The 27,210-nt window shown below is 42.4% G+C and overlaps 1 protein-coding gene across 1 annotated transcript in view; it reads left to right on the plus strand.

The window, feature by feature from the left end:
- The window catches only part of Ack (activated Cdc42 kinase), a 438,035-nt gene that overhangs the window by 76,064 nt on the left and 334,761 nt on the right, over positions 1–27,210 (plus strand). The window contains exons 3-4 of the mRNA XM_080286247.1: positions 9,726–9,815; positions 10,522–10,631. Of these exons, the coding sequence (XP_080142373.1) occupies positions 9,726–9,815; positions 10,522–10,631 (200 nt within the window). The remainder of the gene's footprint in view (positions 1–9,725; positions 9,816–10,521; positions 10,632–27,210) is intronic.

Genomic DNA, 27,210 nt, shown 5'->3' on the forward strand with positions numbered 1-27,210 from the left:
GCCCTCTTTAGCTACCAGAAGAGGCTGGGCGACTCTGTCGCTGATGCCTGTCCAGGATGCAACACAGCACCCCATACTATTAAGCACATTATGGAAGACTGCATTACACGCAATCACCTATGCCAACAGCACAACATACACTCTTTGAGAGCTCTGTGGGAAAGCCCGGTCTCGGCCATGGCCTTCCTAAGGGACTCTGGGCTGTTCGGCCAGACTGCCTAGGGAACAACTACTACTACTACTACTACTACAGTCGCCCCACGGGGCAACAATAGACGGCTCGCGCCTCGGATACTGTCCCTCCTCCCCAGCAAGCCAAGCAGACCTGTAAATAAGGTAAATGGCATTATTCTTTGTTTGTATTTTCATCATTCTAATGTAATCTTATTATTTTAATATATTTTTCTTGAAATTGTGTGTGTGTAGTCGGCAAAAATGAGATTATAATGGCTGCGCCAGGTGGTTGTCTGACGATATATATACAGTATATCCTCCCATTTATTCTTTACTCCACAATATGTGAGTTCTCAATATGTGATGCATTTTGTAGCCCATATGCTCGCATAGTAGGGGGATACACTGTACGGTTGAAAAAAATGTTTGATTTTTTTTTTTTTTTTTTTTTTGGGGGGGGGGGCCCCCAGGCCCAAAATGTCCAGGAATAGGGCGTCTGGGTATTACAGGGATTATTGTATACCTATTTTGGGGTATTTAAGGAAGTAAGTGGTAACCTTCTAACCAACCAACATGTATTCCCTACATGACAACAAGTGGGTTGGTTGAGGGTTAGTGCCCATCCCTGGAAAACAACTAACTAAAAATTCAGACAAGGAGCCTCGGACCAGGACTGACCAGTGGGTTACGACCAAGGACCTAACAAAGGACATGGTATGGATTGTGACATGGAATGTAAGGGGTGTGAATGATGAGGTGAAAGAGAGAGAGAGAGAGAAAGAGATTGTCTAGGTGCTTGAGGATGCAAAAGTGGACTTATGTACAATAACTGAGACTAAATGAAAAGGTGAGAGTGTGAGAGAGTGGAAGTATGGATGGGGTATCTGCACGCAAGTAGGTGAGAATGAGAGGGCATAAAAAGGAGCTTGAATTGTTGTGTGCAAGAGATGGATGGAGAATGCAAGAGAGTATGGATCAGTTGGCTCATGGAATGTGTGAGTAAGATTGAAAGTAGGGTTACAAATGTGAGCGATTGCGTGTGTGTATGCGCCTGCACAAGATTGTTCAAGTAGAGTGAAAGGAGAGTTCAGGGCAAATATGGAAGCATGCGTGGAAAAGTCTGGTAGGAATGAGAGTGTGTTTTTGATTGGAGATATGAAGGGAAAAGTAGGGCATGTCAAGTTGGTGAGTGGGGTGTGCCTGGAGAAGTGGATGAGAATGATAGTACAGTACTCTAGTGGACATTTGTGCGGGAAGAGGGTTGGTGATTGCCAATACCCTCTTTAGGCACAAAATGATCCACAGGTATACTGTACGTGTCAAGTGATGAGAATGGTGGGTGGTGAACTGAATGAACGGAAGGCAATCATTGATTAGGTGTGTTTGGATGATGGAATGCGAAGGTGTGTAATGGATGCAAGAGCACACAGAGACTGGGAGAGTGGACTTTCTGGTCACCACATGGTGGTTGTGAAAGTCAAGGTTCAGATGAAGTTGAAGAATAGAAGGAGAGAAGGACAGGAGGAAGTAGTCCATACATGGAGGGTAGAAAGGTTACAAGAGGAAGGAAAAAAGGCAGAATACAGTTTAAGAGAGAAGTGGAGGAGCGATTGGGTAAATATGATTTGGAGCAGATGGGGGAGGTGGAAGGTGTGTGCAAGATACTCACAGAAGAAATCTGTGCAGCATGTGAGGTGGTGTGTGGGGTGAAGAGAAGACCAAAGGGGGTGCAAGGAACAGCATGGTGGAATGAAGGGGTGAGAGAGGCTGTAGCTCAAAAGAAGAAAGCATATAGTGAGTGGATGAGAAACGGGTGTGGAGTAAGTGGAGAGACGGAAGAGAGAGTTATATGTAGAGAGGAAGAGAAAGGTGAAAAGATTAGTGAGAGAGAGTAAGAATAGGGTGGATGAAGAATTTGGAAGGAATTTGAGTGTAAAGTGGAGGGAATGAAGAAAACGTTCTGGAAAGAGGTAAAGAGAGTTAGACAGGGTGATAAAGAAGTAAGTCAAGGAGTGGAAGAAAAAATGGTTTACTGCTAGTGGAGAACGGAGAAAAAAGGGAGCAGATGGAGAGAACACTTTAAGGAATTGTTGAACGTAGAGAATGAAAGTAATGGAAGTACAGTAATCCCTTTAAGACCAGGACACCCCCAAGTCCCAGACATTTTGGGCTTGGGTCCAAAAATGGCCAAAAAAGTCAAATTAAAAAAATAATAATAAAAAAAAAAGCCTATATAACTACTCTAAATTTGCCGCACGGTGATGAACAACTGTATTTTGGTGCATAGTTCTGGCGACGTCCGGTAAAGTGCCCCTGCATCCTCCCCAGTTCCCGCCTACCTACCGTCCTGACTGCACACTCGTCGCCATGGCTGCTCACATGCTCGCTTTTGTGGTGGACAGTGAATAAACTGCAAAACCTCACCACTAGACCATATGGGAATTTACAGTGTTGTGTAGTGTTAAGAAATTAGAATTCAGAGTACAAAGGATTAAGTGCAGAGTGCACCACTGGCGTGTTGGAACTGGCGCAGCGCAAGTAAGAACAGAATGTGCAGTGTTAAGCATTATAATTCACAGTGCAAAGGATTAAGTGCAGCGCAACACTGGATTACTGTATGTGCTTCAACTGCACCTTCACCACTGTCAGAACCATAGAGGAGGCGGGTTAATCTTCGCGGCAGCCACGGATGTGTTGTAGGTACCCTGTACACTGCTAAATATTTTCCATGCTCACTTCTGATTTGTCATTCTCGGGTTCCTTTTCATTTATTTTATGGTTTCTGTCCCTTATTTGTGTGCATGGGGTCTTAACCCGTACAATCCTGCTGTCGGCATGGTGCCGATGATACAAAACGTCTTGAGTAATCCCAGCAACGTGATGGTGCTGACAGCATAATTCGAGCACTGTAGCGCATCACTGACTGCTTCAATCTAGCTAAATTTTTGCTAAGGAGTAGCTTAATGTATTGGCAACATTGTGCACAAGCACTTGTTGCACTGAGTTTGGTTCTGCATGGCTGGGTAACATCATTGTGCCACTTTCCATCACAGCATTAAAATGTCGCGGAAATCACGCCATTTTTCCGCCCTGTTGGGCTGGAGGAGGTGGTTGACACTGTCACATGGACCCTCTGTCTCTTCATTTAGTGATTCTATAGAAGAAGAAGAGATGGACGACTCTTCTGGGGAGGAGTATGAGCCAGTGGAGAAGGATATTGAGAACATGGATTCCCCCATTCTCCTCCCCTGTTCTCTCTCATCCTGCCCAGCTGGGTGCGAAAACGTAGCTCACGGATTGGGAAACTAGGCTAGAAACACAATGGACGGTCATCCTGCACCTATTTCTCCTATAAGGAGTACATTTTTTTGCTTTTCCTTGATTATATGTCCTTGTGGATTGTTTTATGCAATAAAAATTTTTTCCGTTTTTGGTCCGGGATTGGGTGGGTATAGAATTGCAAAAATCCCTGGGATGGTACGGGTTAAATAGATGCCGTGCATGTTATTTAGGTGGCTTTCAAAGTAAGGTTGGGTTGGGGTCTATGAGTACCTGTCCAGGATCATTTTTCCCAAGTCCCGGATGCCGTTGGCTCTATTACGTCGGATCTTGGAGGGATTACTGTATAAGTGACTGTGGAATGGCTGGGAGGAGGAGGGAGGTGAGAAGAGAGGAAGGAATCAGTAGGATGGAAGTAGTGGAAGCATTGAGGAAAGTCAAAATCGGGAAAGCCCCAGGAATTGATGGAGTGTGTGGTGAAATGCTAAGTCATGGGGGAAAGATAGTTTTTGAATGGATACGGAAGATAAGCAGATATGCCTGGGAGGAAGGTAGAGTCCCAGAGGATTGGAAGTCAGGTATTATTATTACCCTCTGCAAAGGAAAACGGGAAAAAGAAGTGTGTGGTAATCATAGGGGCATTTGTCTTCATAGTGTAATAGGATAGGTATGTGATAGGATATATATTGACTGAGTTAGGGAAATAACAGAGGATTTAGTTGGAGAAGAACAGGGAGGTTTTAGGAAGGGAAGAAGTTGTGTAGATCAGATATTTATTGTTAGATCTTTAGTGGAAAGTTTCTAGAAAAGGAAAAGAAGCTTTTTTTTGGCTTTCATGGATTTGGAGAAAGCATATGACAGGGTGGATAGACAAGGTTTGTGGAAAGTATTAAGAATATATGGAGTAAATGGGAAGTTGATGAATGCTGTGAAGAGTATGTATGAGGATGCTAAAGCTGCAGTGCATGTGGATATTGAGCTGAGTGAATTTTTCTGTTCGAATGTTGGATTGAAACAAGGATGTGTCATGTGTCCATGGTTGTTCAGTCTGTATATGGATGGGGTTATAAAAGAGATACAAGGTGGGTCATAGATGTTGGAGCAGCCCTAAATAAGAGAGGGCAGTGTTTGGAAACTCCCTGTATTGTTGTTTTGCAGATGATACTGTACTGTAAAGTGAAGGTGTAGGGGAACTACAAGGCATGGTGAATGAGTTTGGAAGTGTGTGTAGGAAACAGAATCTAAAGGTGAATGTAGGGAAGAGTAAAGTTATGGTTTTTGAAAGAAATGAAGTCACTGAATGTACAGTAAGGCTGGATAATGAGGAAATGGAAAATGTGAGTGCATTTAAGTACTTGGGTAGTGTCATGAGTAAGGATGGAATTTAGAGGGTGAAGTGCTTGAAAGGGTTCAACATGGAAGGAAGGTTGCTGGTTCTTTGAAATCAGTGATAAGAAACAGGGAAGTGAGCATAAAAATAAAAAGTCACGGCATGACTGTATTCTGATATCTGCTCTAACATATGGCAGTGAAGCTTGGACCTTGTTGAAAGGACAAACATCAAGAGTGAGAGCAGTGGAAATGAGTTATTTAAATGAACATGTGGAGTTACATGGAGAGACAGACTGGCAAATGAGGAAATGAAAGAGTGCTGTTGTGTGGACGTGGATGTGATAGCTTTAGGAGAAATACATTGAGGTGGTTTGGCCATGTGGAGAGGATGGAGAGTGAGATACTAATGAGAAGAGTGTATGCAAGTTAAGTGGAGGGGGGGGGAGAGGGAGGGAGAGGCTGAGGATGAGATGGAGCGATGGAGTGGAGAGAAATATGAGAGAAGGGGGTGTGAGCTGGGAGCAAGGCAGTGGTGTGGCATTGGACAGGGCGACATTGAGGCGATTTGTTTGTGACCATCCCTTACGGGATTGAGGGGTCTGGCAGTATATTGATAGCTTACTAACGTAGACCCTCATTATAATGAACTAACTGAGGGAAAGCCAGGCTTGTTAAAGCTGATAGTTTGTTATCACCAAGGATCCCCTTTGAGGTGAAATTTCAAGTACATGTTTGAATAAAACTGAATACAGTAGCCTATTCTAGAAATGGTTCACTCTCATCTTACGTGTTAGGACCATCATGCGTAGCCCTGGGCTGCTACGCTTCTCGTGGGGCAACACTGGATTAGGTGATGGATGGATGGACTCTTGTGGGAGATGTTGTGTGTTGATTATTTGGTGTTGATTGTAGAGCATGAAAGGGAGGTGGAGGAAAGATTTAGGAAGTGGAGAGATGGTATGGGGCACAAGGTCTTAAGGGTAAATGCAGATAAAACAAAATTGATGGTATCTAGAGATGGTGGCGGTACTGTAAAAAAAAGAGGGAGAGTGACCATGTGCCATTTGTCACAAGGGCATGGGAAGTAATTCCATCTTGTGGAGTGGCTGTGATAAGTGGGTGCATAAGAGATGTAGTGGTATCAGAAATAGGGTGCTAAATAATGCTGATTTTATGTGTACAGTGTGTCGAGGAGAGCAGATGGAAATTGTCAGGGGTGAAGGGTTTTAACTTTCAGGTGAGTCTCTTGAGTGTGTGGAAGAGTTTTGTTATTTGAGGGACATGTTATGTGCTGGAGTTGGGGCTGGAACCAGCTGTGTAACTAGAGTGAGAAGTGATTGGAAGAAGTTCAAGGAGCTGTTGCCTCTTCTGACACTGAGAGGGCTCCCCCTCCATGCAGCATGTGTTAGAAGTGTAATGCTGTATGGTAGTGAGACTTGGGCAGTAAAGGAAGAGGATATTTGCAGGCTTAAATGTACAGAAATGACAGTGATTAGGTGGATGTGCAGTGTATCCCCTGGGGGGAGGGGGGGGCTAGGTATATGATGGAAGAGTTGAGGGGTAGGATGGGACTGGAGTGTACTGGTGTTGTGATGAGGAGAGGTTGAGATGGTTTGGGCTTTTGAAGAGGATGAGGGATGATAATTGAGTGCAGAAAGTGAGAAATGTTAATGTTAGGGGTAGTGTTGCAACAGGTCGACCAAAAAAGACCTGGGACGAGGTCATAAAGTGTGAGCTCAGGGGTAAAGGACTGAATAGGGAAGCTGCCAGAGCTTGAGCAGCATGGAGAGCCACCATTAGATGACCAAGACTGACGCATGCAAGCATGTTGGAGCCTTCAGAAACAGATGAACGAACCCATTTACACTAGCTTGGTTCATAATTTTGCTCTTTTTGCAGTTTTCCGTATCATAGCACTTCTTCATGACTAGTACAATATTACTACAGTGGGGCACCAATTTTCGCGCCTAATTGGGTCCAAAAATAATGCGCGAAAGTGGAATTAGCGAAAGTTGGGGCATTGTCTTTATGGCAAAAAGGCTAATTGGTTCCTGGTTATCCTAAAGTAACATCAGATTTTCATTTTCACTTGCAATACAGTACATCAAATCACTATTGTACATTGCATTGTGAGATACAAACAATAAAAACTGTACAGTACACATTATATGAGGAGAAACATACCACAGAGACCAGGTTGAGGTTTCTTCACTCCAACACGATACTCTCTTTTAGCCTTGGCCTTTCCTCCCGACTTTGAATGTCCCGGCCACTTTTTATCACCACCACTGCCTCCCGGCCCTCCCCCCACACCACCAGGCCCTTTCCCCACACCACCAGGCCCTTTCCCCACACTACCAGGTATAGTAGAGGCCATTGAACCGTGAGAATCCAACACAATGGAGCTAGCACGCTCGTACACAATGGCGGGAATGGGTGGACAGAGTGTTGACATGACGTCATTCAAGATGGTGGTGGGTTGCAGGCGGGCGGTGCAGGAAATTCAAAGTTCAAAATATTGTCCCAAACCCAAAATTTGTGCGCGAAAATTGATTTTTTTCAAGGGAAAGTGGAAGTTAGGGAATATTTGGTGCATGCCGCGAAAGTGGATTCCGCGAATCCTGCTGTAGCGAAAGTTGGTGCACTACTGTATACAGCGAATGCTCAAATATCACGCAAATATTGTACCCAGAAGCTCCCGCTTTATGAGAATTCCGCGTTATAGGGCCATACGTTTATATGTTAAAGAGTCTCACGGTACACCAGCCAGCCTCAAGTTCACCTTTTGGGGAAATTTTCATTTTTATTTTCCAAGACATTTACCTACCTAATAAAGACTTAATTACATACAAACACTGGAGGATTCCTCACCTTGAATGGAAGAGGTTATGGGCTTGCTGGGGGGAGGTGGAGTGGGGTTCCATGGACCAAAATGAGAGCGAATGTCACACAGAGCACATACACAACCAGAGCAAGGGGAGAAGGTAGGCACAGCTGGGGCAGGAATGCCCAGTGGACCGTGACGACGCTTCGCGCAGACACGTGATAGCAACATGTCATAGGGTGATGCAACCTGCACTATGACCATCACTGGCCACATTGTGTTTGTTCCTAATGCATTATGATTCTAGTTTGCTACATTATGACCATTTGAACCATAATTTGGGGCCTCTGTCACAGCATAGTATTGTGTTCAGAGAAAATGGGCAGCTTCCATCACCTGCATAATGTCTGTCATTTCTGCATTGTGACTAAAGTTGGACATCAAATTTGTCTTCTGTGTTATGTGAGTTTCGCACTATAGGGTCGCGCGTTATGTGAGCGCTGACTGTAGATTATTACAACTCAACAATCACAATGGGGAGAATGCAATTTCAGGCCAGGTTGGAGTTAAAAAGGTAGGAAATACATGTACTGCAATCCATTATGCCCCATTTAATGACCATTATATGTTATAGCTGATGAAAGTTTGGTGGACTTTGTAACATTTGTTAAATCCAATACAGTTAACTCAGTTTTCTGTCATCGTCATATCTGGCACCATGGGCTTGGCTCCATTAAAACAATATCTGGGGAAATTATGCAATATCTGGTGCTGAAATGGGATGTATCCAGCAGTTCTATGCAATATCCAGCATTGACGTGTATCAACCAGCTCATAAACATCTGCCAACTGGCGCTATATTACTGTATTGTATCATTACTTTATTGTATTTTCTGCTTAATTTTCATCTTTTACTCATCAGAAAGTTTTTAGGATAGAGGATCAAGACAGATAGTTATGCAGTATGAGGCTTAGCACGGAATATTGAGCTGATGATGGGTACTATGCAGTATCCAACATTTTGCCTTATTCAGCGTAGGGCTTGGCAGAATTACACCAGATAATTGAGAGTTTACTGTATCTGCTAATTCAGGGTTTGCTATACAAAGGTTTGAATGTTATATGTGACATACTTTGACTGAATATTAGCATGCTATTATTCATTTTGGGTCACTGAAGATGACATGAGAAAATGTCGAAATGTCTGGCAATAAAGATTATTTTTATTTTGTCCCCCATCATATTATTCCTACTGTGCTGTATTTTATATGGTGCCTGGTAGTGTAGTGGTAAGAACATCTCATTCATAATGACAACATTGCACAAGTTCAATCTCAGAAAGGTGACTGGGAGTTTTTTGATCATTTAATATCATCACGTAAGGTAGGTTGATCATTTACCCATAAATGTACAGTACTGTACTTGACTTGGTAGCTCAGCCCTGAGCCGATACACCACAAAGAGGTAATATGGAATTGGCTATTACATATTTGCTGAACCCACAGGGGTGGCCAAATCATGTGTCTTGTTAAATGTGTAACTTACTCACTCAGAGTTACTGTACCTTTCTGAAGAATAAACTGTGGCAAATTACAACCACAGTGTTTTATGAGTGTTACACTTGTGGAATGTGTGTTGAGGGCTGGGGAGTATTGGTGTGTCTGGTGTGTGTGGTTTGTGAGGGGTATTGGCGTGTGACGTTTTTGAAGTATGCCTGACATGCATGTGGTGTGCATCTGAGATGATTCTGAGGGATGTGTTGGGATGGTGACTATAGTTTGGGTGGATTCAGCTATAAAAAGTATCCTTTGTCTTATGTTTTGTTACCTCCAGAAGATTTAATCAACTGAGAAGAGCACACTAATAGTGGAAGGACAAGTGATAACTTTATCTCAACCTCCCATTTTCAAGATTCTCTCCCAAGTTGAAGGAAATTATCTTTAAGTAGCTGAAATAAATTGAATCCTCATTGGACTAAAAGGACTAATGTCAGGGAAGATGGTAATTAAGTGGTTTGTGATTCGTATGATGTAAGATGACAGTGATGATGAAGTGTGTCGCAATGACCCATGAAATACATGGCATTGTGAATGCTGGGATCAGTTTTTCTTTACAGAATATTACCCAAGGTCGTAAGATTGGTGATGGGAGCTTTGGTGTGGTGCGGAAGGCAGAGTGGACCACGTCTAATGGACAAATCAAAGAGGTAAACATAAAAAAAAACTGGGATGAATATTAACTGTAAAACCTGTTCAGTGTTTTTTTATTTAATCACTCATCAAGGAATAGTTGTATACAGTACTGAAATGCTCCACAGTAAAGATGTAGCAGCCATGTTAATAAGTAAGATAATTGATATTACATATATGTCCTTAAGAAACACTGATAAGTGATGGAGGTGATGCTTTAATTTTGTTTTTCATAATAATATTAATCAGTGTATGTTTGCCACATGAGCTGAACGAACAGTGTTGGCAAGTATAGATCACAGGAACGGGTGAAACATTTCATACTTCCATGACTTCTTCATTACAGTACTTGTTTCTTCTTATCCCCTTGATTACCAAGAGTATTGCCAGTGCTAAATTAAATCATCTGGGTGGTGTGAGAAATTTCTGTAAGACATTATAGTATTGTGATGAGACGAGTGAAGATTTCACCTTAATCATTATCTGTCACAAGTCTTCTGAGCTGCATGAAATTGTGTGTTGATAGCAAGAACAGAATGTAAAAGATGTAAGTATGCTACTGAAGAGGTTAACCTCTTCAGCCCCTAAGGACATGCTTTGTGCCAGATTATTTTATTTATGTGGGAAAGACTCCTTGTAGTGAAGTAATTGAGAATATATGTACTGTACATACCTTTTCTTATACCAGTGATTTTTATTTCATATTACATCCTTGTGTCATAGGTTGCAGTGAAGATTCTGAAGCAGGATGTTCTTCATGTTCCGGGGGCACTGGATGATTTCATCAGGGAGGTCCAGGCAATGCACCACCTCACACACCCTAACCTTATACAGTTAGTACACTAAATGGGTTGTGTCTCTTAGATTTTTTTTTTTTTTTACTGATTATTCATTTTGTGTCAAGCAATGCACCACCTCCCACACCCTAACTTTATACAGTTAGTGCACCAAATGGGTTGTGTGTCTTAGAAATAATAATAATAATTATTATTATTATTATTTTTTTTGCTGATTATATTCATTTTGTGTCTGTTAACCCCCTCAGTCCAGTTACTTATTTTATATTTTATTCTTTCCTCACATGGCCATGTTAGGCTTAGATTTTTTTTTTTTTTTTTTTCTTCAGTGCAAGTATCAAGTACAACATCCATTACGGTAATAGACGTGTTGCTGGTTCTGGGTAAACATGGCAAGTGCACGCTGCTATATACTTAGAAGGTTACGGTATATGTATCTTTTAGTTTAATTTACCAGTTACGCTGATCAAGACATGATAACTTTAATTCTTTGCAGCTCAAAAATTTTCTGTCTGTCTATCTGTTGCCAGACACATTAATCCTGTAAGGGGTGACAACAAACAGATCACCTCCATATTACCATATCCCCCACCATTTCACTGCCCTCCCCTGAGCCCACACACCCCTCTCTCATGTACCTCTTCATTATCCCTCCATTTTATCTTCAGCCTCCCCCTCCCTCTCCCCCTCTCCACCTCACACATACACTCTCCTTCATAGTCTCTCACTCTCTATCCTTTCCACATAGCCAAACCTATCTATCTATCTGTCTATTGCCAAACGCCTCAATCCCATTTGGGGTGGCCACAAACAAATCGCCTCCAAGTCGCCCTGTCCTCCGCCATTTCACTGCCCTGCTCCCAACTCACACCCCCCTCTCTCATATACCTCTCCACCCCATCCCTCCATCTCATCCTCAGCCTCCCCCTCTCTCTTCCCCCCTCCACCTCACTCACATACACTCTGTTCGTCAGTCTTTCACCCTCCATTCTCTCCACATGGCCAAACCACCTCAGTGTGTTCCTCATAACGCTTCCTATCACATCCACATCCACACCACAACACTCCTTTATATCCTCATTCGTCAGCCTGTCTCTCCATGTGACTCCACAGGCTCCTCTTAAATAACTCATTTCCACTGCTCTCACTCTTGACTTGTGTCCTTCCAACAACGTCCAAGCTTCACTTCCATACGTTAGAGTTGGTATCACAATATTGTCATGTAGTAACTTTTTCACTTCCATGCTCACTTCCCTGTTTCTTATCACTGCTTTCAAGGAACCAGCAACCTTTCTTCCCTGCTGTACCCTTTCAAGCACTTCACCCTCCAAACCTCCATCCTTACTCATCACACTACCCAAGTACTTAAACGTACTCACATTTTCCAATTCCTCACCATCCAACCTCGCTGTACATTCACTGACTTCACCTCTCTCAAAGACCATCACTTTACTCTTCCCTACATTCACCTTTAGATTCCGTTTCTTACACACTCTTCCAAACTCATCCACCAAGCCTTGCATCTCCCTTTCGTCTTCACTCAACAACACAGTATCATCTGCAAACAACAGTACAGGGAGTTTCCAAACACTATCCTCTCTCACCAGGGACACTCCAACATCCACTACCCTACCTTGTACCTCTTTTATTACCCCATCCATGTACAGATTGAACAACCATGGAGACATGACACATCCGTGTTTCAACCCAACTTTCAAAGAGAAAAATTCACTTAGTTCACCATCCACACGCACTGCAGCCTTCGCACCATCGTACATACTCTTCACAGCATTCAACAACTTCCCATCTACTCCATATATTCTTAATACTTTCCACAATCCTTGTCTATCCACCCTGTCATATGCTTTCTCCAAATCCATGAAAGCCACATACAACTTCTGTCCCTTCTCTAGAAACTTTTCCACTAAATATCTAAGAATGAATATCTGATCTACACAACCTCTTCCCTTCCTAAAGCCTCTCTTTTCTTCTCCAATTAATTCCTCTTTTCTTTCCCTAACTCTGTCAATAAGTATCCTACCATACACTTTTCCTATTACACTAAGAAGACAAATGCCCCTATGATTACCACACATTCCTTTTTCTCCTTTTCCATTGTACATGGGAATAATTATATCTGACTTCCAATCCTCCAGAACTCTACCTTCCTCCCAGGCCAATCTGTACGTCTTCCACATCCATTCTACTACCATCTCTCCCCCATGCTTCAGCATTTCACCACACACTCCATCAATTCCTGCGGCTTTCCCCATTTTGACTTTCTTCATTGCTTCCACAACTTCTATCCTACTGATTTCTTCCTGTCTTCTCACCTCCCTTCTTCTCCCAGCCATTCTCCAGCCACTTATACTCGCATCACTTCCATCCTCTATGTTCAACAATTCCTTAAAATGTTCTCTCCATCTGCTCACTTTTTCTCCCTTCTCCACTAGTAATCTACCATTTTTATCTTTCACTCCCCTGCTAACTTCACTTCCACCCTGTCTTACTCTCTTCACCTCTTTCCAGAACATTTTCTTACAGTCCCTCCACTTTGCACTCAAATTCCTTCCAAATTTCTCATCCACTTTCTTCTTACTCTCTCTTACTAATCTTTTTACCTCTCTGTTTCTTTCTACATATAACTCTCTCTTCCACCTCTCAACTTCTTCCACGCCCCTGTTTCTCATCCATTCATTGTATGCTTTCTTCTTTTGTGCCACAGCCTGTCTCACCTCTTCATTCCACCATGCTGTTCCTTGCACCCCCCTCCATCTTCTCTTCATCCCACATGCCACATCACATGCTGCACATATTTCTTCTGTGAATATCCTGCACACACCTTCCACGTCCCCTATCTGCTCCAATTCATATTTGCCCAATCGTTCCTCCACTTCTCTCTTATATTCTGCCTTTTTCTCATCCTCCTGTAACCTTTCCACTCTCCTTGCAACTACTCCTTCTTCCCATCCTTCCCTTCTTCTGTTACTCCATCTTATTTGGATCTTGATTCTGGCCACCACCAAGTAGTGGTCAGAAAGTCCACTCCCCCAACCTCTTTAAGCTCTGTAACCTCAGTGTATTTCTCCTAATTTTCTCAATCACATCCACATCCACCCCACAACGGTCTGTCACTTCTTCATTCGTCAAGCTGTCGCTGCATGTCACTCCACATGCTCCTGTAAGGTAACTCATTTCCATTGCTCTCACTCTTGACTTGTACCATTCTAGAAAGGTCCACGCCTGGCTTTCATACGTCAGGGTAGGGATCACAATATTATCATGCAGTGACTTCTTAACTTCCATACTCACCTCTCCATTTCTCATCACTGCTTTCAGTGAACCAACAACCTTCCTTCCCTGCTGTACCCTTTCAAGCACTTCATCCTATCAAAGCATACATAGGATTATCCAGAATAATCTTCAAAACCAAGAAAACCATGCAAGAAAACCACTGAAAACCAAAAAACACCTTACCTATACACCACTGTATGTACAGTACCCCTTGTAACTCTGATATTGTTTTCAAGTCAGTATACCACATTTAGACATCAGATCACACATAGGAATATCCAAAGTAATGCTAAATACTAAGAAAACCATGAAAAAAGACACTGAAAACCAAAAAACACCCTACCTATGCACGACTGCATGTACAGTGCCCCTTCTAATTTTGGCACTGTTTTCAGGTCGATCAACCACATTTAGACATCAAAACACACATAGGAATATCCAAAGTAATGCTAAACACCAAGAAAACCATAAAAAAAACACACACAAAAAAAACACCCGACCTATACACGACTGTATGTACAGTACCCCTCCTAATTTTGGCACTGTTTTCAGGTCAGTCTGCCATTTTTAAACATTAAAACACACATAGGATTATCTGTATTAATGCCAAACATCAGGAAACAATGCATAAACAACAAAAACCCGCAAAAAAACTGACGACGGTTTGAAAATCTGTTGTTTGTGATGAGTGATTGCGATGAGTGATTGCTCCTGTGGCTCAAAAAAGAAAATTCCACAGCCAAATATGCCATTGTAATATGGTTATATTGGTATAAATTGTATACCATCTTCTCTGGTGTTAATACTATAAGGTAAGCTAATAAAAACACATAAAACTGACAAGTAAGAGTACGAAATTCAAGGAAGAATAACTTGTTCAAGTAAAACTTACCTTCATATAACTTCCCACCATCCTAGTTCAAATTTATGCCAGTATCTTCCAAAAGTTAAGCATATGTCTAGATGCAGAATTTCATGAGCTTTCTTGTGGTCACCTTGAAATCTCTGTACGACCAGTAATAGCTGAATAAATCGCAAAAAACTTTGAAAACTCACGAGTCCTGGCTATCACCATAGAAGTGGGTAAGGACTGAGAGGGAGGAGCCAGGAGGGTATGGAGGAGGGGTGGAAGGGGGGGGGAGACGAGGCTGTGGGCAGGATTCTTCCCCTCCTGTCAACAGACGGACGGATGCTTTCGCCGTACATTTACTCGTGGCTTGCTGTCTGTTAGACACCAAGTGACCATGCAGAAACACAACGCACTGTGACTGGGGAACTTTCGACCTTCGATAGAGAGGCAGACAGCCACTGTCATCGAACATGTACTCGTGGCTTGTGGTCTGTGTTTGAAAGAGGTGGCTGTTGGGAAAGACATAGCCCCCTTGGCCACACGATATTAGACATTCGGTGGAGAATGCGCACAGACATTTTGACACCGCTTGTGGGTTACAGTCATATTACTCGGATGCTGGAGGTTCGTTGCGAGTGATAAGACAAGCACGCGATTCTGACCAGTACAGGGGCAGACGGACATTTTAGCTCTGGTTGTGGGTTACAGATTACTTCCCGCTCACAGCTCGAGCCCACCGGCCACAATATCAAATGTTTGAACATGTCGGCTGGCTGGCCAAAGTTCTCGGGCACTTTTACGTCTGGATAATAGCAAGTAAATTTGGATAATGGTTTAATAGAGACATGGCCCAGCATCCAGATACTGAACACGTCTAGATAATTGAGGGATCACCTACTATAAGCAGTCTGCTGCACAACACGTGTAATATTAGCAAGGTTTAGACTCGATAAGGGCCATACAGTATGTAACACACACACAAGAAGATATTTTCAAATGTGAAAAGCGTCATGGCCACCATCCTTCTTCACCCCACCATCTGGTACTACAATCCCAGACAGATCATCTCTTCATACTAAACAGTCTAGACCAACATACCCATATCCCACACCAAGCCCTCTTCCTGCCATCATCTCCAGACATCACCTTCTGCTCCCCAAACTTCGTCCCCACTACATCATGGAGAGTGGTCAAAACCCTAGGTTCTGATCACCTCCCAGTCATCATCACTACCAAAACCAGAATCACCCCAGCTGGCCACAAACACACATACACTAATTATAAGAGAGCCAACTGGGAGGCCTTTGTAACTGAAACAGAACAACATTTTGAAACACTAAACAGTACACCCATCACAAACATCAACACCGCTGTGAACACTTTCAATACAATCATACAAAATGCAGACAAAAAACACATCCCTAGAGGCAACAGAAAGAAATACAACCCCAACTTCACATCAGAAATTCAAGGCCTCATCAGACAACAGGACACACTGCGACACTCCCCAACACCCCATACACAAGACACCATACAACAAATACAAGAACTCAACACTCAAATAAAAAATAAAATATCAGAACAACAAACACTAAACTGGAAAAATTACCTCCAAACACTTGACCACAAAACAAACATCAGTAAACTCTACAAAACACTAAACACCATCACACTTTCCAACAGCAACACCACACAATCACACGCTGCCATCACAACAACAGACACCATACCCTCAAACAAACAACAAGCAAACACTCTCATCAGTCACTTTTCACAAGTCAGCCATCTAAACCCCCATCCCGAAGACCAACGTATCATCCGACGTAAGAGACAGTTCCCCACAGACTCAGACTACGCACCTTTCACTTACAACCAGACGAAGCACATCATTAACAACCTCAAGCACTCATCTGCCTGTGGACCAGACAACATAAGCAACATTCACCTTAAACACCTAGGACCACAAGGCATACAAGCACTCACCAACATATCAAACTACAGTTACTCACACAACATAATACCCAACATCTGGAAGCATGGCAATATCATCACTATTCCTAAACCCAACAAAGACCCCATGTTACCCTCCTCACATCGTCCCATCACACTCCTCTGCACCCCCTCTAAAATCACTGAACGACTGGTACTATAACTAGTCACACCTCACATTCCCCTAGCCCAGTCACAACATGGTTTTAGGCCACTACACTCCACAAACACCCTTCTTACAGACCTTACACGGAGAGTTTTTGATGGCATGAATTCAGCTAGGCCACCACACAGAACACTCCTAGTCACACTAGACATTAGCAAAGCTTTTGATGCCATCCCCCACCACAACCTCACAAACAAAATACTCAACACAAACATGCACAATAACACAAAAAGATGGCTGGCAAACTACTTAGCATGCAGATGTGCACATGTAACATTTGCTGGTCAGTCTTCTAACATCAGAAACTTCACAAACGGCATCCCCCAAGGATCTGTTTTGTCCCCTACATTCTTTAACCTATACATGCACAACGTACCCACACCACACACACCACAGATACACATAGCTTCCTGTGCAGATGATATAACACTTACATGTACGCACCAAAACGCAAACACAGCTGCACACATCATGCAATCTTACCTCAACACACTACACGAATGGTTCACCACATATAGGCTCAAAATAACCCCAGCCAAATCTACAGTGACTCTTCTCACAAACTGGACAGCAGAACACAGTCACATCCCACACCTCACCATAAACAACACCCCCCTACCACACACACACACACCTAAAATCCTTGGTGTAACATACATTACATCAATGTCATTTAAACAACACATCACAAACATTAAAAATAAAATAACACCAAGACTCAATGCTTTGAGGTCACTTGCCCATACAACATTCGGACACAACAAAGAAACCACCACCACAGTATACAAACAATACATACGTTCAGTGATGAATTATGCAAGCCCTGCCTGGGCTTCTAACCTCACCAAAACACACTACAACACTCTACAGACCATACAGAACAAGGCCCTAAAAATAATCACAGGCTGCACAGCTACTACACCCACAGACCATGTACATCAAGAAACCAAAGTCCTCAAAGTCAAGGATCACCTAGACATGAGAGGCACTCAGTTTCTTGCTGCAGCTTCCACAAACCCACAACATCCATTACAGTACATGGCAGCACATCCACCCACACCAAGGAACATCAAAACAACACCCAGCACACGATACCATACACAAATGCTGTCATCTCTCCCCCCTCGCCCACCTCAGACCAGCTTCCAGAAGCATATCCACACTCAGATCACTCGCCACTTCATTCAGTCACTTAACCCCTTAACCGCAGGGCGTCACTTTTGTGATTCTGTGTTACTTTGAATTTGCCCGGTCTTTCAAGTGGTGGCTTGTATCATCTATCAGTACTGCCAATGTCCAACACTAGTCAGCACTCCTAATCTCATCTGTACTCCCATCCATTGTTGACAATTTAGCCATTTCTCCCCGTTCTTGACTCCCCTCCCTACCTCCCCTCCATTACCCTATCCTCTCGCCTGTCCGGTCATGCTACGCTAAGTAGATCTTCCCTGGAATTTTTCACTGATTTCATCCATTGAAATAAGCCCTATGCCCTATTCTTATACCAAATAATATATACAAGAAAGAAATAAGGTAAGTGAGAGTGCCATACACCTAGAATTGGCTAATTATCACCTGACAACACCTCACGTGCACTCGTTCACTAATTTTCGCTGTTTATTTCCCCTTGAAATACGCCGTATAATCTATTTTCGTAATAAAAATATATATCAGAAAGGAAGGGAGAAGCCTAAGTGGTATTTACATTCACCTGGAACTACCTAATTATTGCAGGCCACCACACTGTATTCTACGCTAAATAAATCTTCCCTGGAATTTTCCACTGATTTCATCCATTGAAATAAGCCCTATGCCCTATTCTTATCCCAAATAATATATACAAAAAAGAAGTAAGGTAAGTGATAGTGCCATACACCTGGAATTGGCTAATTATCACCTGATAACACCTCACGTGCACTCGTTCGCTGATATTCGCTGTTTATTTCCCCTTGAAATATGCCGTAAACAGTAATCTATTTTCGTAATAAATATACATATAAGGAGGGAAGGGAGAAGCCTAAGTGATATTTACATTCACGTGGAACTACCTAATTTATTATGTATTGTCTTGGTTTCCTGCCAATCATTTCATTGCTATATATTAGTAGGTCTCACAAGGCTAAAGTTGGTAGTATTGCACTTACCCAAGCCAGGCGGCAGGAGGCCACCGCTATCAGTTCACTGTCGTCTTTCAAGGTGAAAGTGTGTCTGATTCGCTCCTGCTAACTTCTGCCGCTTTTTAGCCCCATGCAAAGGGCCCTGTGACCTTTACCCCCTACTAAACCTCGTGTGGAAAGAGGTAAAGGGCTGACAATTGATAAAGAGTGACTACGATCTTTCTATTGAGTAAAACAGTGCAAGTGGAATTGTAAATAATGTTTAAATAATGTGTAAACAGCAAGTGAAAGCAATGAATGTAAATATAAGTGAACAGTGGAAAATAGTTTTATAAGTTACTTCAAGTGACAGAGCGTAACACAGTGTAAATAAAATAGAAATGTAAATAATGTAAATAAAATAGAATGTAAATAGAAATGTAAATGAGTAGTATTATAAGAATACGAGTATATATACTAGGAGTAATGAAAGTGAAAGTTTCACTCTAGCATGTATGAATACTATGAGTTATGAGAGTGAAGGTGAAAGTGACATTCACTCTCAATGCTAGTATACAGGACGAGAAAGTGAATGCTACGTATTTCACTGAAAGAAATTGACTGCCTACAGTGACAATAAACTACTATTACTGAAGGAAACTTATGGATAAAGACTGTAGATACAGTATATATGTTATATAGTAATAGAAATATAAACTGTGAGTGTTTTTATGAATAGTAAATGACAGAACACCAGCGGCAAACTAGCCCAAGTGGGAAGGTCATACACCCTCGTAATTTTCATTGCTTTCACAGTTTTTTTTTTTTTTTTTTTTTTTTTTTTTTTTTTTTTTTGAGTATGGATTCCAAACTATTTGAGAATCATAGACTAGTGTTTCTAGTGATAATATCAGGCTGCAGTAATCATATTACGGGTTGTTGGGAAGTGTAAAGTGAAGACTTCATTACCCAACTTCAGAGTTCTCCACAAGTCCTACGGTACTCGACGAAGGCTCAACAAACATGCCAGGAGAAAGCTGAAGGTATGTGCCATAAGCATATGTGATTTTAATATTCTAGGACTAATAACTGATTTTTGGCAAATATTTTTAGAGAGTCTGTCGGAGCGCGAATATGCCCGCGGTAGCCGCAAGAAAAAGCAAAACAAGCCCGGGGTTAAAGGGTTAAAGACAACACATAGCTGCATGCACGGCCTCCTAACATCCACCCTTCTGAATCCTATCTTCCTCGTGAGGACAGGGTCCACCTGGCCAGGCTGAGATGTGGGCACCATCCAGCCCTCTTAAGCTACCAGAAGAAGCTGGATGACTCCGTTGCTGATGCCTGTCCAGGATGCAACACAGCACCCCATACTATTAAGCACATGGTGGAAGACTGCATTTCACACAATCACCTACGCCAACAACACAACATACACTCTTTGAGAGCTCTGTGGGAAAGCCCGGTCTCGGCCGTGGCCTTCCTAAGGGACTCGGGGCTGTTCGGCCAGACTGCCTAGGGAACTACTACTACTACTACCCCACCATCTAACTCGTGGCAATATTCTGTTTGCCTCCTAATTTTTCTCAAATGCCACTATAAATAATTTATTGCATCATCATCATCATCATCATCATCTGGACTCTTTTCCCACCCTAGGGCAGGGTGAGGAGTAGCAACATCCAGACAGCTCAAATTTGCCCAATCCTGTGGGCCTCGCTTCCATTTACTCACCATTCAAGCCCCTGAATCTTAGCTCTATCTGATACGCCAGAAACATTTACCACATTCTGTAGCTTCACATAAACGTCGGATGATAGAGTCAGTCCAGACGCTGTCACGTTAAAAGGGGTGCCAAATCCCTGATGATGTGCTTCTCCTCACAATATTCATCCAGCCAGCTCGATCTCTTGTCAGTCCTCTAGCCTCACCAACGTCCAAACCTCTCTTCCTCACACACTCATCCACCATATCCCTCCCCCTTCTCCTTGGCCTCCCTCACCTTCTCCTTCCTTCAGATTCGCTCATATATACCTTTTTCATCACTCTAATGTTATCCATTCTTTCCACATGACCACACCATCTCAGTACTTTTTCTTTGATTCTGGTGCCCACAGACTTCCTCACTCTACATCATTCACGAATCACATTAGTTCTTATTCCGTCCACTTTCTGTTCTCCACATACATTCCTCAGCAATCCTATCTCCACTGTTCTCACTCATTACTCTTTATTTTCATGCCACACCATAGTCTAACATCCATATGTTAAAGTTGGCACTAACACCCCTTCATGTAAGCCTCGTGCAGCTGCAACACTCAAGCCACTGTTTCTTATCAAGGCCTTCATTGCACCAGCTACTTTCCTTCCTTGTGTCACTCTACTTTTCACATTTTTGCCCATTTTCCTGTCTTTTCTATCATTGTACCCAGGTATTTGAACTCCAACCAGTTCCAGTCTCACTCCATTCACTGTGACATCACAGTGGGAGTAACTTTCTCTCTCAATAACCATCATTTTACTCTTTTTAATATTTACTCTCAAGTCACGATGCTTACAGACATCAGCAAAACTCAGCACGAGTCTACCAAGATTTTGTCCAGTATTTGCAAGTAGTGTGGCATCGTCAGCATACAACAAATTTGTGATATTCCATCCATCACCATTCACTACCAACACCATCTCCCTCTCCATTACTTGAGTTTTTACTTCTCTCATCACCCCATCCATATATATATATATATATATATATATATATATATATATATATATATTTGTTTTGTCATATTCAGTATTAATAAAGGGGGATAGACATACCACAGGCCTCACTCACTGTGGAGAGCTTGGGGGATGATAATTGGGTGAGGAAGGTGAGAAGTGTTAATATTGGGGGTGGGGTCACGAGGGGTAGACCGAGAAAGACATGGGATGAGGTCATTAAGTGTGACCTCAGGGTTAAGGGACTGAACAGGGAGGCTGCAATGGATCGTGCAGCATGGAGAGCTGCCATTAGGTGACCAAGGCCGACGCATGCAAGCATGTTGGAGCCTTTAAAAATGAAACGAAACAAAATGATATATATATATATTTATATATATATATATATATATATATATATATATATATATATATATATATATATATATATATATATATTATCCAATCCTACCTTGCCCCATGAGGAGCGTAGGAGCCCGGGACAAGGCAGTTGGTCCCGACATTTAAGATGAGAGTGACCAGCCTCACTCATCCCTGAGTGGCATTACATGAGCAATCAACCCCAACCATCCCTTGGATATAAACCTTCACCGGCTCAGTCTGATTGGAGCGCAGTAATTACCCACTAAACCACCAGGCGCCAAAATTTGGTTATATGGTCACCACCCAGCGTAGTAAATGGTTTCCTGGTGTACAGGAAACCATTTGGCTTGTCACTCAGTGCAGAGTCACCCACAGGCAGAAGGAAGAGGATAGAATTAAGGAAGGAAAGACAGAAGAGGGAGTGTAAAGTTACCCGTAGGCAGAAGGACAAGGATAGAATGAAGGAACGTAAGACAGAAGAGGATGGAAGGAAGAAGGATGGAGGAGAGGAAAGGGCAGAAACCCAACAGCAGCACTACATCGAGTGAGTGGATGGTGAGTGCCCCCACCTACCACTGTATATATATATATATATATATATATATATATTGAACAACCATAGGGACATCACACAACCTTGTCGCAAGCCCACATTGATCATGAACCATTCACGTCGATTCCCATTTACCCTTACACTTGCTTCACTACCATCATAAAAACTCTTGACAGCACCTAACAGCTCACCATCTGCACTGTACATGTGCAAAACCTTCCACAATCCTTCTCTTTCTACTTTGTCGTATGCTTTTCCCAGATTCATGAATGCCATAAACACCTTATAGTCCTTTTCACAAGCCTTCTCCACTATCTGTCTTACTGCAAATATTTGATCCACTTGTCCACTCTTAAAGCCACCCTGTTCGTCACTCACTAGGACTTCTGACATCTTTCTTATTTTCTCTGGAATAACGCTTGCATATGCCTTCCCTACCAAACACAGTAGGCATATTCCATGATAATTCGTGCACTCGCTTCATTCACCTTTATTTTTGTACAGGGGTACAATCACAGCCCTTTTCCACTCTGCCGGCACAGTTTCACTTATCCATGCCTTCTTACATTTATTGCATAACAGTAAAATTAAATCAAGGCTTGGACACAATAAACTTTTAAGTAAAAAAAATACTGTATATATTTTCCTATATAACCATTCCGACTCACTTGGCTCACCCGACTCTTGCCCCACCTTGCCGAGTGTTATCATCATTCAGCACCTGCTGAAGGATCGTTCAAACCAAATCCTTCAAAATCATTACCCATTATCTTCAGGGTCATCGTGAGGGAACAGTGAATCATCCTCCTGATTGTCTTCACTGGCAGGAGCAGAATCATAGACGGGAACTAGAGGTGTAGCTCGTCCCTTGCGTGCCATGTACCGCGTGATTAATGCTTGGTGTCTTGAATTTATATTAATATTCTATCAATCCATCTATTGCCAGATGCCTCAATCCCGTAAGGGGTGGCCACAAACAAGTGGCCTCCATGTCACCTGGACCCCACCATTTCACTGCCCTGCTTCCAGCTCACACCTCCCTCTCTCATATACCTCTCCACTCCATCCCATCATCTCATCCTTGGCCTCCCCCCTCCCCCCTCCCTCCCTTCACCTCCTTCACATACACTCTCCTCATCAGTCTCTTGCTCTCCATCCTCTCCACATGGCTAAACCACCTTAGTGTGTTTCTCCTAACACTTCCTATCACATCCACATCCACACCACAATGATCCTTCACTTCCTCATTTGTCAGTCTGTCTCTCCTAGTGACTCCACATGCTCCTTTCATATAACTCATTTACACTGCTCTCACTCTTGACTTGTGTCCCTCCAACAAGGTCCAAGCTTCACTTCCAGGCTCACTTCCTTGTTCTTTATCACTGCTTTCAAAGAACCAGCAACCTTTCTTCATTGTTGTACTCTTTCAAGCACTTCACCCTCTGAAGTTCCATCCTTACTCATCACATTACCCAAGTTTTTATGCGAAGAAGAAGGCAATCACATTTTCCATTTCCTCCTCATCCAACCTCACAGTTATTATTATATACTAAATTATTATTAATATCATACTGTATATCATTTATACATTATGTATTAATATTAACAGTAATATTAATGTAGACCACTTTTCTACCTTTTTAGCATTTAGAAAGTAGTTTATTGTCACAACTTGATTTTAAACACTTTTCAGATACTGCAATGTACACTTTATACACTGTAACCGCCTGCACTCGTGGAGGGGGAAACGGGGTAATGAAACCCGCCCAGATGGACTCGACTATTTATTCGGTCATACCTGGAATTGCAATTTTACTATCTCAGTATGCTATAATGGCATCACTCGTCATTGTTATAACACTTGGTCATACACATAATTGCAATTTACTAAAGTTTACCTCGTATACACATAACGCTTTAATTCTCGTCCTTACTTTCCTACATTTATAATTGGATTATGTCGTGACATCAACCACGTGCAGATCAATAAGCATTCTTAAAGTAAGCAAGGGCAACTCACTTGTGGCGGGTCCAATTCTCATCTTACAGTATCAGTGTGTGGGTAGAGGTGTGAAGTACACAACACTTGTCCCTCACGGGTGTAATATTCTCACAGCAGTAACAGTTTCACTGGATGGACGTGGAGTCGCACATCGCTTGAATTCCCCCCTTTTCAGAGTCTCCATCTAGTAAATCCAAGGATCGACGTCACTTCAACCCTCACGTGTCCCTGTCTACCCACACATTGCCCCCCCACACTCGCCCATAGCATCTATTCTAAGGCCTGATGTTCATTATAGTTAGGCTAATGGATGTTATGCTGACGCGACCGTACATACATAAACATCGTGTCAGCATCCTTGTGCCTCTCTCTCTCTCCTATACTCTCTCTCTCTCTCTTTCTCTCTTTACCGCGTTAGATGCAGTAAGACTTCCCCTGTTGGTCAGTTACGACCAATACCATATACACTTTCACTCGCAGCTCCCTTCCAGCAGACACAGCTTGTTTGCAGGGCATGTTAGGGTTTTGCGTGTGGATTAGGGTGGATCAAAAAAAATAAAATGTGAATCTTTAGAGTGGGGTATGCTATTATTTTGCATAATGATGCCAATATTAAGTACGCAAAATCTTATGACAATCAGAAAATATTAACAGGTACCCCAAGTCAAGAGTATCTTAATCAGAAATTAGTATTTGATGTATATTATATATATTTTTAGAAGCCTTATACATATTACTGGTAATGTTTACTGTGTGCCTTTTGGTGTATATATGCCCTAAAAAGAAAATTGATCTAAAATATAAAATACTTCAGGTGCCCCAACAACTTGTAAAAAGTGGTATATTATCATCAATAGCGGAATGCTTACTTTTGCACACCCAGAGAACCTGTTGCTTGCAATGATTCAAGATGAGAAGGAGGTATTGCGTAAGCTTGGATGGCGGCGTATCCTAAAAGCCAGAAAGGATGTCCGAGAAGGTGTTGTACGGCAGTTCATAATTCCAACACTCAAATTTCACTGTCAAGATTATACAGAAATGATTGACTGGCAAAATACCAAAGTAACAGAACCTTCCATGACAATGCACCTTTCAGATGCTGACATTACTGACAACATCATGACTGGAAAATTCTATGAACATGAAAAATTCCCAAATCATATCCAAGCAGTTGAAAGAGTCATTAAACTTGTGACAGAGGCATCTTTGGCAGTTTGTGACCCTGAGAGCAGAGATGGCTGGATCAGGTCCCGACTGACTTCACGCAAACGCATGCCATATTTTGACTCAAAAAAACAGTATATACCAAAGTAAATAGCCTTCATTAGGTAGGGTGGTTGGGTTGGGCTAGGGTGGAACTCCATAACGGCTACCTACACATGGTGAGTTCTGGGTTACTCTAATTTCTCATTAATTGAAATTTACTAAGACAGCTAAATTGCAAATAAGAGCTAGAATTAGAGCAGCAACAAACTTTAATGTCTTATGATTACTTGAAAAATTAGAGTAAGCAAAAGGCTGTTGTATATCATATACCATATTACAGAAAAAAAACTAAATAAAGTTATTTGTTTGTGAAATTTCCCCTCATAACTATTTTGGGGCCGCTAAAAAAGTGACAAACACATTGAAATATCATAGGCATTGTTTATGAACCAATGTGCAAACAAATATTCAACCCACATGCAGTTAACAAAACCATTTGGAACGTATAGGTAAAAATATGAAGAAAATGCAACATTTTGGTATTAAATGAAAATACTAATGCTTTGGGGCACCTGAAAATATTGAACAATATTTTTGAAATTTCATAGGAGTGCTTTTTAGGCCAATTCCCAAAGAAATAACATCCCCATGTTCACTTTCTGAAAAAAAGTTAAAATCCCCCTAAAAACGATCCACCCTAGTGTGGATGTCCTGACCTTGACATGCCTCATCACGCCATCGTCACCGGGATTCGCCTCTACCAGTCTTCCCAGAATCCAGTGATTACGGGGTACATTCCAATCGGTCACCAATACCAGGTCCCCCACTTGGAAATTACGCAACTGCTTGAAATGCTTTTGGCGTTGTCGTAAGGATGATAAGTACACCTTCAACCACCGCTTCCAGAACTGGTCCGCTAGGAACTGTGCATACTTCCAACTCTTCCGGTAGATGTCCCCTACAGGCTCTTCGGCCTTACCTCCTAACGGGCAGTGAGGTACAGTCTTAGGGCGCAGAATATGCAGTGGAGTAAGTGCTTCGAGGTCGCTGACGTGACTGGAGGTTGGGGTGATGGGCCTTCCTTTGACTATCTCCTCCACTTCGCAAAAGAATGTGTGGAGTCGCTCATCGTCCACAACTTGCGCGCCTACTATTGCTTGCAAGACCTTCCTGACTGTCCGGATCTGTCGCTCCCATACACTGCCCATGTGCGATGCATGCGGTTTGTTGAACTCCCACTCAATTCCCTTCCTCAGCAGTGCATTGTGGACCCTGTCATTCTTCTCCCAGCTAAGAGCTGTGGCCCGGAGCTCCTTATTTGCTCTAATCATGTTTGTTCCATTGTCGGAATGAATGCACTCCGGTACATCCCTCCTTG

This window comes from Coenobita brevimanus, chromosome 110 (assembly GCF_032717465.1).
Source record: "Coenobita brevimanus isolate Jiangsu-jjx chromosome 110, ASM3271746v2, whole genome shotgun sequence".
Lineage (NCBI taxonomy): Eukaryota > Metazoa > Arthropoda > Malacostraca > Decapoda > Coenobitidae > Coenobita > Coenobita brevimanus.